This window comes from Natator depressus, chromosome 15 (genome assembly GCF_965152275.1).
Source record: "Natator depressus isolate rNatDep1 chromosome 15, rNatDep2.hap1, whole genome shotgun sequence".
Classification (NCBI taxonomy): domain Eukaryota; kingdom Metazoa; phylum Chordata; order Testudines; family Cheloniidae; genus Natator; species Natator depressus.
The window spans coordinates 21,923,265-21,940,572 of NC_134248.1; the positions used below are offsets into that span (position 1 = coordinate 21,923,265).

The 17,308-nt window shown below is 45.0% G+C and overlaps 1 protein-coding gene across 1 annotated transcript in view; it reads left to right on the top strand.

Moving 5' to 3' along the window:
- The window catches only part of TMEM132D (transmembrane protein 132D), a 398,801-nt gene extending 381,969 nt beyond the window's left edge, over positions 1-16,832 (top strand). Inside the window, exons 6-9 of the mRNA XM_074972451.1 lie at positions 5,436-5,641; positions 6,924-7,197; positions 10,666-10,857; positions 14,079-16,832. Coding sequence (XP_074828552.1) covers positions 5,436-5,641; positions 6,924-7,197; positions 10,666-10,857; positions 14,079-15,263 — 1,857 coding nt within the window. The 3' untranslated portion in view covers positions 15,264-16,832. The remainder of the gene's footprint in view (positions 1-5,435; positions 5,642-6,923; positions 7,198-10,665; positions 10,858-14,078) is intronic.
- The last annotated feature ends 476 nt before the right edge of the window (positions 16,833-17,308 follow it).

Consider the following 17,308-nt stretch of genomic DNA (forward strand, 5'->3'; position numbering starts at 1 on the left):
AATTTAATATTCATTGCTTAGAGAAAGATAATTCAATAGTCTGGTGTCTAAGGCACTCACCAGGGTTGTGGAAGACACGGGACACCAAGTTCACATCCCTGCTCTGAATCTGGCACAATAGAGCTTTAAATCTGGGTCTTCTACATCCCAGTTGAGGGTCCTAACCACTGAGCTACTGACTATTCTGGAGGCTCGCTCTCTCTGATTTTGACCAGAAATTCCACCCCAGACCTCAGAAACCTCCCTGATGAAAGTTCTGTCGAAACAGCTATGTTTCCACAAAAAATTTTGGTTTCAACAAAAAAAGTTTCAGCGGAAAATCCCCAACCAGTTCTGTCTTTGAGTCCTTGACCTCTTCTGACACTACCAAGAGGCTGCCAGTAATGCTGCTGTTTTTTGTTTGCTTCTCATGTGCCTGCTTGTCCTGAGGGTTGGGTGACCAGATGTCCTGATTTTATAGGGACAGTCCCAATTTTGGGGGCTTTTTCTTATTTAGGCACCTATTATCCTCCACCCCCGTCCCGATTGTTTACACTTGCTATCTGGTCACCCTACCTGAGGGTGCTCAACTGAAACCCATCAAACTCATTTCTCATAGGCCACGAAAAGAGCTATTTGCAAGAAGGAAACAGACAGAGAAACTGTCTGGTTTTTGCAAAACCTATATCCTTTTTCTCTCGTCTGCTGAATTTTCTCTTTCTGCTTTAAGATGAATGGTTTGGACACGTCTGAAGTAAAACAAGGCAAAGATAATCTGCTTTTTTAATGATGACCTGTTTCTCAATGCCCTGGCCTGATTTATGAAAATGAAGTAGATGTTACACCGTGTCTTGGTGCTGCTCTGTTGGCATTGTGAACAAACTGCAACCTAGCCATTGTGCTTATTCATCCAAAGGGCTGGCTGGGAATTCAATGATTAAATAATTATTGCTTTCTTCATTTACAGAGCAGTAAACGGGAGAGATTGGGTAACCAAACCACTCAGTCTCTCCCTGCCTGCCTGCATCTGTTTCTTTTTATAAATTATAATCTTAACAGCACAAGATCAAGGTATTTCTTTAATCATTCTTGCAGTAGTGTTGGGGTTTTGGTTTACTCCCTGTTTATGATAACCCTGGGGAAGCCAGAATTGAAGTCTGTTTTCCTGCCAGCTTTATTTTCTCTCTCCATTGCATGAGCATTAATGAATTTAAAATCTGACAGCCTGATTCTCCTCTCACCCTGTTGTAAATCTGGAATAACTCCATTAAAAGGGAGAGATTCTCACCCCCACTCTGGTTCCTTTATGCCGCATAAAAGGGCCAGAGTGGCTTAAAGATGCCCTCAAAGCCCTATATCCTGCTGGGGAGGATTCCCCTGGTGCAGGCACTATAAGGCTGCTCCCAGGGACCTCCTCAAGCTCCTCAGTGCTGGGGCATGGCAGGGGCAGGGCTGGCAGTGGGAGAGGCATGCTGAGACTGCCGAGGTTCTGGGCAACGCTGCCACACACAGGACAACTCAGGGAGGCTGCTGTAACTTAGGCCCCTGGGCTGCAAGCTCCAAAGTGCAGCTCCTAGAAGTCCAGCACAGAACCTCACCCCGGGTCTCACTCTCAGATCAGTGTCAGAAGTTACTCATACCCAGGAGCCACTTGGGGGTCTAGTCCCAGCTCTGTGGCCTTGGGAGACATTTAGCCTCTCTGCCTCAGCTTCCCCCTCTGGGAAATGAAGATACTTGATTAATTGCCTCCCCAAGGCATGGAGTTAATTAGTTAAGACTACGTAATTGCTTAGCATAGCTAATCATAAGTGAGACACTGGAGTTGTAAGCTAATGCACTGGCCTCAAGTTTGAGAAAGGAAAATCCCCATTTATAGGCCATTCATTGCAGTCGGTATCCAGCCTTCAGTGTGCAGAGGCAAGCTAAGTATCTGAGGCATTCAGCTCCCCGGCTGATTATTTTCCTCAGATCCACCTCAGCTTGAACTTTGATCTGCAATGACTCAGGTGTAAACGAGTGCTTTGAGGCTTTGTCTAATTTTTCTCCTCACGGGCATCCCAAGGAAAAGAGAGAACCAGCAAGCAGCAGATGAAGCTCATTAGCACACCAGAGATTTTCAGTGTCAGAGCGTCACTTAAAACACACCGAAGGATTAGGAGGAAAGTGCAGTGCTAGAGGGGAATAGAAGATCCTCTCCTGTAGAGGCGACGTAACTAAGGTGAGAGATGGAGCAGGAGTACCAGTCACTGCCTGAGGGCCCTGTGCCCTCCTGTCTGGCAGACAGGACATTGGAGAATAGAGGTGGGAAGAATGATACAATTCATGTGAGTGCAATACCTCTGGGGCAGCACTGTGCCCCTTGTACAGATGCAAGTGGAAGGACTGCTCTCTTCCCGTGCCCTGGGGATGGAATCTACCCTACAGACACAAGAATCCATCCATGCAGCTACAGGGAGGGGACAAAAAAATGTGGAAATGGTTTTGCTATTAAGCCCTTTGTATTGAAAAACATAATACCAAGGATGTAAATTGTGCCACAAAAGCTGGCGATATTTAAATAACATTTAAATTCACTCCACATTTAAACAGAAAAGTAGAAAACGGCATTAAATTCAGATAAGTGCAAGATTATGCATTCAGGAGTCAGAAATATTAAATATATCCACATAATGGAAAAGAAGGTCTGGTTGGTAATGGATTGTGAAAAGAGTTCAGGGTTTTAATAGATCATTCCTTCAGATCATCAGCACTGTAAAGTGGTAGTTAATAAATTATTCGACATGTACATTTACTCATATATTTTAACTAGCTGTAATGAACAGGTCTTGTCGGCTCACCTAGACTCCTGCAATAGCTGCCAAATCGCTTGAGTGAGATTTAGTAACTCTCAGCAGTATTGATAGCCAGGACTACAGGTTATTATGAATAAAGTGTTGTCAGAAATGGCTTGGAAAGGACATTGTGTCCGACCCTTGTCAGACTCACAGTATTGAGGTAGGCTTGGGTTATGCTTCTACCCTGAGCTTTTGGATGGCAGATCCAGCTGAGGTCAGCTGCAGATTCACATGACCATCTGTTTCTTTGTAGATCCTAGCTCCGCTAGTGTAGAACCTTTTGATATCAATCCATATGGCAAGTCAGGGGCAGCCTAAGAGATAAGTTAAGTAGGTGATTGCCTAGGGTGTTATTTTTCAAGAGCACAGTGACTGCCTTGGACACTCATCAGCTGGTCAGTCCCACGCTCTTGTTCTCCAGTTAGAGTTTCTATCCATCTGGTTCATCCTCCAGAGGGACAGGAGGTTTCTGTTTCTGCTCAGTTGGCTGCCGCAAGTCCTTGGCCTCCCAGAATCCTTTGAACTATCAGCTACCACACCTCTTTCGGAGCACTGCTGCCGCCAAGGAATTCTGGGTCACGTTTGAAGAAGTAAAGGCATCTTCTGCAGATGGTTGAGCAGACACTTTCTTCTTCTAGAGGAAGAAATGATACAAATAGAGGATCCGGTTGGTTACTGAGCTGGGTGTGCTGGTGGGAAAGAGGGAACAGAAATTGATGGGTGAGTCATTGCCCAATTCTGTCTTTGCCTTCCGTGTCCGGGATGAGGACATTCGGCTTCAGGCTTGGGTTTACAAAACCAGGGGTGGTTTAGACAGGAGTTCCATTTCATTTGAACTGCCAGAGTTCAAAAGTGATTCAGAATGAAGTCTGATTCTCCCCCATCTCTTGATGAAACTAATAACTTTTATCATACAACACACACACACACATCCCCCTACCTTTCATGCTGTACATTAACAAAGGCACTATTTTATTCAGCTTCTTAAAATGCAAAAAACAAGTGCTCTTTATTAGGAAGAGGTTGAGGGGAAATGCTAATATCAAATAATCCTCAGGGTGTGTAGTCTTTCAAAGAACTGCCTATGCAGTAAATTATAATAAACCTGTCTGGACTTGTTTCAGTAAAACTTTTTTCAATCCGATTTGAGTGCTTTTTGTATCAAGAGAGATTTAAGACCTCACATTGATAAATGGAGCCCTATTGACACTATGAATACATGCCTCCAAATATAGATGGATTAGAAAACTCCATCTCTGTTGAACAACAAAATACCATTTTTTGTTTGCTTTGCATATGCTTGTTTTATTCTGTGGTACTGTCCTCAAAATGTATTCTTATCCCTTAGGAAACTGAAAAAAAATGTTTCAAGGCCCCCAAACATAGCCTTATTTTAATCACAGCTCCACCATCACCAGCATGTTGGGTTTGTTTTGACTGTGAGTGTCCAGCTCTATTTCCCTCCTATCCCTCATTAGGGACTAGGTCCTGTAGTCCTTACTCATGCAAAACTCCCACTGAAGTCAAAGATAGCAGGGCTGGACCATCCTAGAATATCCTACAAATCACTTGGATTCTGTATGATGCAGAATAGAGTTGTACAGGACTTTTTTCCTTACCAGAGGACAATATGCTGAACTAACTTCAAGTTTCCAAATATAATTCCAGGGCAAACAATGGTAGGTTAGCATCACCTGAACAGAGCCCAAAGTTCATCCAAACTATGGAAGGCTGGGAAGCAATAGAAGAAGGGAGAAATGCAGTGCAAGAAGAGGGAAGTGTGATGGGACCAGAGGAGCTGGGGGTGTTCAAAAAGTTGCAGAGATAGTGGGAAGAGGACCAGGACAGGTCACAGAGAGGAGAGAAGCCACAGAGGAAGCATAGGAGGTCCAGAAGCTGTCCACACCACTCCACAGAAATGCACAGAATGCTCTCACAGACGTGGTGAGGACCTCAGCTTTGTGTCTTCTCTGGAAGGTGGCACTCCCAGAAGCACAGCACCCCTAATGCCATGCCTTGGTGTTGGTCCAGTACTGATTCAGAGGGAAAGAGCACTATCTACTGACTCATTAATGCTGCTTCCTGCAATACAGCACCACCACCACCACTCTAAGGACATCATTTCAGAATTGATCAGGGAAATACGCCTCCGATTGAATATCCTGTGCAGGCACCCGCGCATCTGGTTTTCCTCATGTTTACGTTACGTTTCCTTAGACTCACACCAAACTGGAGGAGGGGGAACTTAATACCATCTGTGTGATTTAGTGGGGGGTGGGACCATGACTCAGTGGACTTCCATCAGAGCCAGAACAAGTTCAGAGCCAGAGCCAGAGGTCCTAGTGGTGGGGCTGAGAACTGAACGGAGCTGTTCTTTTATCATCGCTCCCACTGGAAATATTTATAGCAGGAAAAGCCTATTTGCTCGCAAGTATTCCTAAACTATACAGACTGCTAATGGCAAACCAGGCACCTTTCTTTTTGTTGCTAGTTGTCCTCAGAGTTTGGAACTAGTTCAAACCCGAATCTTATCTCTCCCTCCCTCCCACTCACTCAGCACGGGGTGAGCTTTATAATTTTGTACAGAGACTCATTAATTTTTTCCCCCTTTCCCTTTTACAGGTTTCTGACAGATGTGACTATGTCTTTGTCAACGGGAAGGAAATGAAAGGCAAAGTGAATGTCATCATTAATTTTACTTACCAGCATCTGACTGCCCCACTGGAAATGACAGTCTGGGTTCCTCGCCTCCCACTGCAAATAGAGATTTCTGACACAGAACTAAACCAGATCAAGGGGTGGAGGGTCCCTATCATTTCTAATAAGAGGTAGGTTTCATTAGTGAATGTTCAATCTGGGTTGTTCACGTGCCAAGCGGCTGACTGGCCAGTGGATCTGCACATACTCATTTGGCCTTAATGCAATTCCGGTGTAAACCTGAAGGTCACCAGACATTTATTCAATCAGCTGTCGCATTGTACTTATTAGGGCAACGGGAACCTCAGGTTGCATGGATCTGCACTGAAAATCAATTTCCTTTTATAGCACTAGTGGCTTAAATGGAAATAGCTTGTTGGCGGGGTCCGTGTTTTCACTTGTGCCATACTACAAGACATCAGCAAAGACCAGATCTGTCTGGTCTGAGGCCTGGTAAATGGGATGCCATTGCTTAATTTATTATTAATGACCATTTATTAAGGATAATAATTGCTAATTGTGTTTGCATCACTTATATATTCCATATGTATATTACAATAGGCCCAAATCAGGATCAGGGTCCTATTTTGCTAGATGCTGTGTAGACACAGTCCCTGCCCCACAGATCTTACTGTCTGCGAAGACAAGTGGCACATGAAGGATGGGCCAGAGGGATATGGGTTTATATACACTGACAATTTCATTAATTACTATTATAACAAATCGATAAAGTAGGTGTGAACTATTCCCATCTGCCCTTGATTTATTGACTGGTTTCCTTGAAGCATCACAGTAGAAGGGTTCTGATGGAGGGATTTGAAGGCATGGCCTTGCAGACCTATTCAAAGAGGGGTTTCCATGCGTTAACTGGCAGCATGGAGATATTGGTATGGGCCGATGATAAGAGCGCGGAGGAGATATTCATGTCCATCCCTGACAAAAGCACAGACAAGTCGGGCACCATAGACAGAGTGGGGTGAGTCATGGGATAAGAGGTGTGAAGGTGAAGATGAAAAGTTTGGACCTGCCATGGGGAGTCACTGGAGGGATTCCAAGAGGCATGGGGTGGTCAGAGGCACAGGCAAGGAAGGTGACTTTAGAAGCTGCTTTTTGTGTGAACCAGGGGCATGGTGCTATGAAGACGAAAGAAACCAGGAGGTTACCGTCATCCTGGGGGGAGATGCGGGAATATGACTTCTGTCAGAAATGTTCTAGAGGAAGAAGCTGCAGGATTGGACATAGCCTGGGTGGGCAGGGCAAGAGAGAGGAACGAGCTGCGGAGATACCCCAGCTCTCTGTTTGGATCCCTCTATCAATGCTTAACAACCATTAATGCTTAACAAACAGCCAGGCACATAGCCTCGCACTCCTTCCTTGGGTTGCTTGATTTTTTTTCTGCTGCTGTTTGCCCAGACCAGCCCGAGACAGCGACGACGAAGAAGAGGACGAGCGGAAGGGCAGAGGCTGCACCCTGCAGTACCAGCACGCCATGGTGCGAGTCCTGACACAGTTTGTAGCTGAGCCCTCCGACCCAGGTGGCCAGCTGAGCTCTTTGCTAGGCTCTGACTGGCAGGTTGATATCACGGAGCTGGTGAGTGACTTCATGCAGGTGGAGGAGCCCAGAATCGCCAAGCTGCAAGGTGGACAGGTTTTGATTGGACAAGAACTTGGAATGACGACAATCCAGGTAGGGAAAACTGGCTACTGGGCTCCCCCTCCTCCTTCGCCTTAGTGTACCAGGCTTTACCCTGCCCTACTGAGAACAGCATTCGGCGGTCATCACCAGGGGAGTCCCTACATTAGGAATAGAAGCATAGAAATGGGGTCAAACCAATCTCTCCCAGATCCAACATCCTCAGACCTGGGGCGGGACGGAGGATGAAATCTAAACCTGGATCCAGATCTGCATTTAACAAGTTGTTTTTATCTTTATAACTGGATACACCAACCCCACCCTCCCACCTCCCACCACCAGAGCTGAATGCTTCAGGTGTCAGGGCTTTGAGGGACTCTCTTAGATAGGAAGACAGGAACTGGGGTATCAGGAAGAGACTACAAAGTTTTTTCACTCTTACACTGGGTCCTGGGTTTGAATCTGGCGGGGGTTGGTAGTATCTGAAAGCTTTTGCCATCCGGTGCCTATTTGGAGGCTTATGTCAAAAATGAGTGGTGGTCTGAGTCCACTGGGCACTGTGCCCACATCATCAAAAACACCGTGACTGGCATAAATGTGCCCCCTTGTTGGCAGTCTCATTGGAGATGCCATGGACTGAATGGAGCCGAAGGCTGAGTGACCCTCTTCCCCTGAGATGGTGAACCTTTGAGTCTGGGTTGAGGCACATGGGTAGGGAAGGTTGCATGGACAGTGTCCAAGCTGTGTCTATTCTGAGATTAATGAGAGGATTTCAGTCTCAAGGGCTTTCACCAGCCTACAGTCACACATAAAAACTAACATTTTAACACACAGGAATGCAGCCATTGACCGTTGATCACGCATCTAGCACAATGTCCCTTCGGCAACAGAAGCAAAGACCATATGTTTTGGCAGAAAGTGTAAAAACCTACATAATAGACTCACTGGTGCAATACTCTACTGGGTGGGGGGATGGGACAGGCTACTTTCTCTTCCCAGCTATTGATCAGCCTATGCCCTGAAGCATGTGGGTTGCGGGCTTCAGTAATTTTTCCCCAGTGCATGTAACATCAGAATCCGTTTCTGCCTATATTTGACTAATACTTTTTTGATACCAGATCCACAACTGCAGATATCACAAGGGAGGCTGCTGGTGAAATAACTTAATATTGTCAGGGCCTAAATTGACAAAGCAAGGCACTAAAACTTATATTAACTAGGGCAGGTTGAAGAATCAGGACAGAAAATATGAAAGCCTGGGATTGAAATTATTTAAATTCAAGTTGTGTTACAGGATATAAACGTTACAGGGACAGGGACACCCTCAAAGCAATAATAGCAATCAGTGCTCAGATAGTATTTTCCAGCCAAGCGTCTCTAGGTGCTTTAGAAAGGATGAGAATAAGTGTCATGAGGCCAAATTCTCTGTTGGTGTAAATTGGTGTGGCTCCATTGACTTCAGTGGACCTATGCCAATTAACACTAGCCGAGAATTTGGACCATTAACTCCATTTTACAGATGGTGAGACTGAGGCATAGGGCAGTTAAATGACTTACCCAAGGTCACACAGAGAGTTAATGGCGGAGCCAAAAAAACAGAAGCTAGCTCTGCTAGCACCTGTTCTGGTAACCTATTCACTGGATGGGGAAGTGAGGTCCCAGAACTGAAAGGATAAATCTCCTATACGTACTCCCAACTAGACAACCTATCAGCAGGCACTGGGGCTAAAAGGGAGATAATCCCCTCATCTTCAGGTATGGTCGTGACTCCAGACTTTCAGGACAGCCCCTTAGATATCTGCATCTGCACGTGTTGACCGCACTGATTGTCAGGCCTGGGGAAGTGGGCTTCTGGAGCTGCTATGCCAGGGAGCCTCAATAAAAAGGTCTTTTTTGTAGGGCCTCCAAGGCTCTGGGACTTGCCGTGCTCACTACAAGTGCACATAAATATCTTGAGTGACTCTGAAAAGGGATTTCAAAGGGAAAGAAACTGATAGCCTGGTAGGTTTAAAGAACCTGTTTGGCAAAGTGTAGCCCACCACACAAGCATCGCTAAACTAAGCCCCCTTCTAAATGCAAGTCTGCGGTTAGTGGTGTCTGTCTGGCAACTTCTCCTTTCAGTGTACTGAGATCCCTTTTAATCATAACGAGCCTCCTTTGTATGTTTCCCTCCCATTATCACAACAGTCTTCTGCAGTGTGATCTTATCCTTTAGTTCCCCAGGGCAAGAATTTGGAATGAAACTCATTCTACAAATTGTCTACAAATTGTGTTGTGATATTTAGACTCTTAGTAAAAGGTTTTTCTACCTCTACCCCTCCCACCCATACTTTTTAAATTATTACCACTTAAATTGCACATAACATTACAGTTACATTTATAATGAACGTAGAAAGGGTTAATAAAGAGAGTTGAGTGAACAATCGATTTTTCAGCATGGTGGCTGAACTGAAAAATCTGGAAACCAAATCGATTACTTTGTAACTGAAACTGTTTTTATCACAGAAACCAAACCCCCAGAATGCATTTAGTTGAACGAAACATTGCAAACGTCATTTGGAAATGAGATTCCAAATGGTTTGTTTTGAAAATGTCGAAACAAAACGTTTTGTCATTTCCGGGGCAAAAAATATTTTTGCTGGCCGAAACTATTCACTGAGTTTGACCTGAATTCACAAATAATTTCGGTGACCCAAAATGTGCATTTTTAAGTGAATTTACTACTTGCTGAAAAAATATCACCCAACTTTATTAATAAATGATTAATAGATGTTCTAAGCATGTTACAGATGTGAATAGCAGTTACAAGCGCATTAGAAAAGGCGTTGTATATCAGGGATGGCGAACCTGAGCCTGAGAAGGAGCCAGAATTTACCAATGTACATTGCCAAAGAGCCACAGTAATACATCAGCAGCCCCATCAGCTCCTCCACCTCCCCGCTCCCAGCGCCTCCAGCCCACCGGCAGCCCCGCCAATCAGCACCTCCTCTTCCCTCCCCGCACCTCCCAATCACCTGTTTCGTGGTGTGCAGGAGGCTTGGAGGGGGAGGTGGGAGGAGCGAGGGCACTGCAGACTCAAGGGAGGGGGTGGGAAAGGGTGGAGTGGGGGCAGGGCCTGTGGCAGAGCCAGGGGTTGAGCAGTGAGCACCCCCCCGGGCACATTGGAAAGTTGGCGCCTGTAGCTCCAGCCCCGGAGTCGGTGCCTGTACGAGGAGCCGCATATTAACTTCTGAAGAGCCGCATGTGGCTCCGGAGCCACGGGTTGGCCACCCCTGTCGTATATGTTCGTAAGCAGCCTATTTACTTGTTGGACTCTATATCAGTTTATGACAATTGATTCACCATTTATTAACCTATCCTTTATTATAAATGTATAGAGATAGCCTTGATATTAAATGTGTGCACTACTTAATAGTACAATTGATTATTTATTTGCAGTAGCACCGGAGGGCCCATTGGGGATGCCGTTGTGCTGGGCGCTCCACAAAAACATCCAGCACGAATAGTGCTTTCTCTTTTCAGATACTGTCCCCTCTTTCGGACGCCATCTTGGCTGAGAAGACCGTGACCGTTCTGGACGAGAAGGTGACCATAACAGACCTCGGAGTCCAGCTGGTAACTGGATTGTCGCTCTCCCTGCAGCTCAGCCCAGGGAGCAATAAGGCCATCTTTGCTACAGCAGTCGCACAGGACCTTCTTCAGTCACCAAAGCAGGTACAAGGACCCGGCGCGTGTGCTGTGCCCTGACAGGATGCCACTTCTGAGCCCCGATCTACTCAGCATTTTCCGCCAGCTAAGCTGATGGGATCAGGTGGCCTTTTGTTAATAATATTCTAGCAAAACATTGTAGTTTATAGGCACCTACAGCTGAAGGTCACCAGGCGCCTTAATAGAAAAACAACGTTCCCATAAAAAAAAGGCAATATGTCTGTAAAACAAAAATCCCAAGCGCCAACAAACAAACCCTCTCCGTCTCTTCAGTTCACAGCCCATAAATAACACAAAGCCCCATAGACGACCCAATCACATGCCATAAATAAATGAACGTAACCCGCCCATCCCACTGTTGGGCTCTCTGGCCCCATTTATTCCATGCAAATTAACACACCATCCCTCAAGCTCCGGCCAGGGCAGACATCTATGTATGCACCGGTCTGGAGATAAAAAAGGAAAGAGCTCTGTATTTCCCCACAGTAAAGTATTGTGGTCCAGTTTCTCTCATTCATACTGGAGTAATTGCCGGTGTAGGCGGAATTATTCCAGATTGACACTGGTGCAAATGAGAACAGAGCAGGGTCTCTTGTGCTATAAACTGCTAACAGATGGGGTTGGTCTTGCTATAATGCCAGACTCCTCCATCTTTAGTTACTTGTTATGAGTATTTCAAATGCCCCTGAGAACCTGCTGTTCTTACTGACCCATGTTATGGAGGTTTCTTAAGCAAGGACTGATTTTTCAGTCACCCCTTGTCTCCTTTGTCAGGGCCCACAAGGTTTCTCACTTCCCTTCTGCTCTTCCCCATCCCTTCAAAAGCTTCTGTTTCTGATGAGGACAGTTGGGTAGTGCTCCCACCAGGGTCCATCAGCTTTGTTCCGGCATTTGCTTGAGCGTTCCCGTAAGAGCAACACCAGATATTTCCTCCTGTCTGAGCTGTGAACTCTTGCTGGTCCCAGGAATGCCAGACTCAAACTCCGATCCAGTGTGTTGCTCAGTCAGTGTGCTGCTTTCTCTCGCACCCTTACTTTAAAACTGCTTTGTTGGGGACCTGAGTGCTTGAATCACATGGTCTACTCATGCATTGGCACGCAGCAGCCCTGCGCTGTCCGCATTCACACAGCTCATTGCGTCTAAAACACTGGATCATTTAACAAATTTGCCATCAGTGACTGGTTGATCTTTGTTCTTTCTTACGCTTTAGTCTGCATTTGAAATTACTTATTTTTTTATCCCAAAGTCATCAGTGGGTTTACACCAGGGAAGACCATGGAGTGACACAGGACGAATTGGGCCCTTTATGTTTAAACACATTTTGTGCTTTAAAGGTAAATGACAAGGGTAAATACATTTGAGTTCTGGCCAACTGGTGAGAGACTCTAATTCATCGCAGGGCCTTGTCCTCGAGCTGGCGGATGAGAAGTAACATGGGGCTGCTGTCTTTTTAGCGCAATATAAATCAGGTTCCCATAGACTTCCAAGAGCTAAGAAGATGATGTCACGCAGCTAGAAATAGAGCCAATGAGCTAACCCATTGCTGACATGTGGAGCTAACCACACTACCTTGAAACCAGCTCAGAAGCTGGGTCTGATGGCATTTAGCCCCAGCATGCTACACCACTCTGACATTTCAGTTCCAAGAAATCAAGTCTGTTTGAATCCCTCTTCTGGGTGCAGTGGCACCCTCGGAATGCTGACGAAAATGCAATAAACCAGAAATGAAAACATTCACCCTGGCAGGGCTGTACGAGTTTTGATCGGCGCCCGATTACTCCCATTGCTTAGCACATTATATTTCAAAGCACGTTCCCAGTAAGGAGGGCAATGTGAAATTATTAAGTGATTATGCTGGTTTAAGCAGCACAGAGGGAGGATGAGAGCTGATGCCATAAATTCCATGTGGCCTTCAAGAAACATCTGAAGATTAATAAACACACAGCCAGGATTTATGACAGAGCCAGCAAAGTCTTAGGGCCGGGTCCTGAAATAAAGACACAGGCAAAGCTCCCATTGAAGATGCTGGGAGTTTTGCCTGAGTAAGGACTTCAGAATCAGACCCTTAGTTAAAACAGCAGAGAATCCTATTACAGTGTAGGCTGTTATCTCCTGTGACCTGTATGGGTGAACCACTGGCACACCATGATTTTAAAAAACAAAGAAAAAGGTTTCCTCTCCACATGTGCATTAAGTTGGGATGTAAAACCAGCCTGTTGTTTTGTTTTATCCTCCAGGTCCATCATCTACTCTTTAAATACATATATAATAGGCAGATGGTGGAAATGGACTCCCAATGGAGCTATACTGATTTACACCAATTGAGTATCTGGAGTGGGTGTGTGCATGTGCCGGCCAAGCTTTTTAGAAGTTACTAACAATTTTGAGCGTTTCTACTTTTGGTTGCCAACTTGAGACACCTTAAAGAGCCTGATTTTCGGGAAGTGCTGAGCAACTGCCCGCTGAAGATGAGACCCCCCTTTAAAGGTGTCTCAAGTTGGCAACCAAAAACGAAGGGTCCCAAAATCACTAGATACGTGTGAAAATCTATTGTCTGTGTAAGACGCAGAACTGGGGCTCAACCCTGCCCCTGTTGAATTCAGTAGCAATGTGTCTGTTGACTTTAGAGGATGTGAAATCAGGACATCATCATTTTAAACGAAGGAGAGTGTTGCCTTGCTTGACATTTATCTTGAGCGTTTTGCTTAACCAACAACAACCCCCACTGACCCAGCTTGTGCAAAAACATTTTTATGCTGTAAGGCAAAAATGAAGCTCAAAGACCCAGAGCCACTGTTGCTTTATTTGCTAGATTAGGTGCTTTTAACATATGTTACGTATAACAAGAGGAGACTTTGTATCTTAAGCAGTTCAGAAATAATCTAATACATATTTTTCCATTTAAATATATAACTGCAGTAAATGAAGTCAGTAGCCGGTAATGCCTTTTGACGTGCAATTTATTATCGTGCTGAAGTAGACTCCACGGATCTCAGAGGACACCGTTCCCTTTTAGCACTTCCAGGGAAAACAAAGCTTATTACCAATGCGTGTTTAAAACTAGTATTTTTTATATGTCTTAGTGAGGAATTAATTTTCTTGCTCAGCCTTATTTCTGTCCTGCTTATAAATAGTTTGTGGGGAAGAGGGGATTGGTGGGGAGACAGTATGTTTCCTTTGCTGATTATTCTGTGTGCACGTGTGTGTGTTTGTTTCGTATATTACAGGAAGCGGCCATCAGCTGCTGGGTCCAGTTCAGTGATGGATCCGTCATGCCCCTGGATATTTATGATGTCAAAGACTTCTCCTTGATGGCTACATCTCTAGATGAAAAGGTGGTCTCCATTCACCATGACCCTAAATTCAAGTGGCCTGTGATCGCTGCTGAGATGGAAGGCCAGGGGACACTGGTGAAGGTGGAGATGGTGATCAGTGAACCATGCCAGAAATCCAAAAGGAAGAGCATCCTGGCTGTTGGGAGCGGGAGCATTAAAGTCAAGTTCGGACAGAGTGATGCCAACCCTAATGTTAGCGACAGCAAGCAAAGCGGGGCTGGTGTCCACCTGGAAAATCATGCAAGTGACCGCCGTCAAAAAAACACCTTGCAGGACAGAGTTAGGCCAGATGGGCAGTATTACAGCAGCTCCTCAGTGGGCCAAATGGAAGGCAAAGGAACTACCACCGACAGGTCTATTTTAAGTAAAAAAGAGGACAGAGAAAGCCTTCTGGATGATGACAGCCATCTGCAGAACATTCCAATAGACTTCACCAGTTTCCCTGCACAGGTGGACTTGCCAAGAAGCAATGGGGACTTGGAAGAGAATGACCTTGTGCAGACACCCAGAGGGCTCAGTGATCTGGAGATAGGAATGTATGCTTTGTTGGGAGTCTTCTGCCTGGCAATCCTCGTCTTCCTTATCAACTGCGTTACCTTTGCTTTGAAGTACAGGCACAAGCAGGTCCCCTTTGAAGAGCCGGAAGGCATGAGCCACTCTCACGACTGGGTTGGGTTGAGCAACAGGACAGAGCTTCTGGAGAATCACATTAACTTCTCGTCCCAACAAGATGAGTGCATCACTGCCATTGACAGAGGGGTGGACTTTGAGGAGAGCAAATATCTCCTCAGCACAAATGCCCAAAAGAACATTAACGGCCAGGTCTTCAGGTCATCAGAGTCCACATTCATTGAAGGGAAAGAACAGAAAAGTGAACCGACCGCCTCTCCTACCTCCAAGCGGAAACGAGTCAAATTCACCACCTTTACCACCATCTCCTCCGACGATGGGTGCCCTACCGTCAATTCCATCCTGATGAGTAGTGAGGACGATATTAAATGGGTGTGCCAGGATATGGACCTTGGGGAATGCAAAGAGCTAAGAAACTATATGGAGAGATTACATGAGAGTGCGTAACAAGACACTAAGGACCTTTTTGGTTTTTGGTTTTCACTCACCTTTCTGCCTTTAATTTTGGGTATTGGGGCAAAAAATGTGTTGGCAAATGAGAGTCAAGTGGTGGATAATACCTCAGTGGAGCCCCAGAAAGCAACCCAAAACCAGCTAAGAAAGCAGAGATCCTGGACAGCTCATACAGTTAAAGTCTTCTATGGGCTTGGAGACTGGAACAAAATGTGTGTGTGGTTTCTGATGCATGGCAACATGGAAAAATAAACCTTAGCAAAATAATAAGATCTCATTCTCTGAGCTTTCCCAGGAAATCAATAAAAATAACAAACTCCAACACAGTTTGGATATTACAAAGCTCACACAGTTCTAATGTTCAATATCACAGGCTGTGGTTAAAAGAGAAAATCGGGCTCGGAATAAACGGATCAACGAAAGGAAGCTTGTCTTTCAAGACACAAGCAGAGGACATCCAGCTGAGAACGTTAATTTAAAGCTGACAGACAACTGTAGTGTGAGCAGCACAGCAACCTCAGTTGCAGAGTTATGAGTTTCAAAGAATCTAGGAGGTTATGGGGGGAAGTGACTGAGATGGTTTACAGACCCGCATGATCACCACTGAGAATGGATACACATACAATTATATAACTGAAAGCTCTCTTTTTAAGTAGATGCTGAGATAATAAACTTTGCTGGCCAATTTTCAGTATTTCTTAATTTGTAAAATAGGAGAAGGTATAATCTATAATCAACATACTGCTCATATAAAAGAAAGTTTGCTTTGGAAAGGTTTGAGAGACCCAGGGTCTTTTAAAAAAGTCCACTCTATCTGGTTTTCCTGTTGAAATTTGTATTCCCCAAGCATTTTCCCGGAGCACTCTCATTTGATATCCTGGGGGCAGTTATTAGCATTGATTTGCTTTGGAAGTTTGGTGGCTTTTCCCTTCCCTGAGATCCACAGTGCCGTTCTGCTAAGCACAGGAGCCATCGGAACTAATTTGGTACTTGCTTTACCAGTTGTAATTTACCAAAGTTGGCCACTCTCTTTTGGGTAAGTATAAGTTGTGCTGAACTCAGAAACCAACAGGGACCGGCTCTTTGTTCTCCTTCCCCGTTTGAGGCTAGGTTGTTCGTTTCCATTTTGATCATGCTTCTTCAGACCCACTGCTGCGCATATTTATAGGGCAGCATGAAGGCCATGGAGGAGCACTATACACCCTAATAGCTGAACGGCTAAGCTTGGTAAATAATATTTGTTTCACCCAGTGGTGATGATTGTCTTTTCTCATTCCTCTTATATGTATATATAGTAGAATTCCAGTCATTGCCCTCTGAATCTGAAGTGCCCTCCTGTCCTAAAACTGGAGTCATCTGTTTGGTCCAGGATTAATTGCCAGTGGCAAAGTGCCAAGAAACTAAGGTTTGGTTTGGGCCCCCAATCTCCATTTGTTTTCCAGACTGAGCCCATGCCTTTAGCTGATTACAAAGTCTCTCACAGCCACCAAACCTAGGTTGTCCAATTTAATACCCCCATCCTACCCACAAACGCCTTGACTGAATCTATCTGTATTTAGAATGTATTGTAGATTGTAAGAATGTAATATATATTTATAAACATACCAACTGTGAATAAAATTTGCATTTCGGTGGGCTTCATCTTTTTTCCTACTCTGAGCTCCTCTCTCTCTGCATTCATTTACCATAAAAAGAGACTGTCAACAAAGTATACAACTGTCCTTTGATTAAAGGAACATGCAGATTTAAGGATCTCAGCACAATCCAATTACAAACTCTTACATTTTGTAATGTGGTGCTTTGTGTGGGGGGGAAGATAAAACAACAACGCCGACACGTTATGATTAAGTGTCTTTTGCACTGAGTCACCCTTTCGAGATTTGAAACTCTTTGCAAATAACACTCACGTATATTTCTGCCTGGAAAGCCTGCTGCACGAGATGGAGGTAGTGTTCAGTTTGGGGTGGGCAGAAAGAGAGCTACAGATATTGGCTCTTGTTTCTATTTATAAACACTCCTTTGAGGACAATCCGATGAAG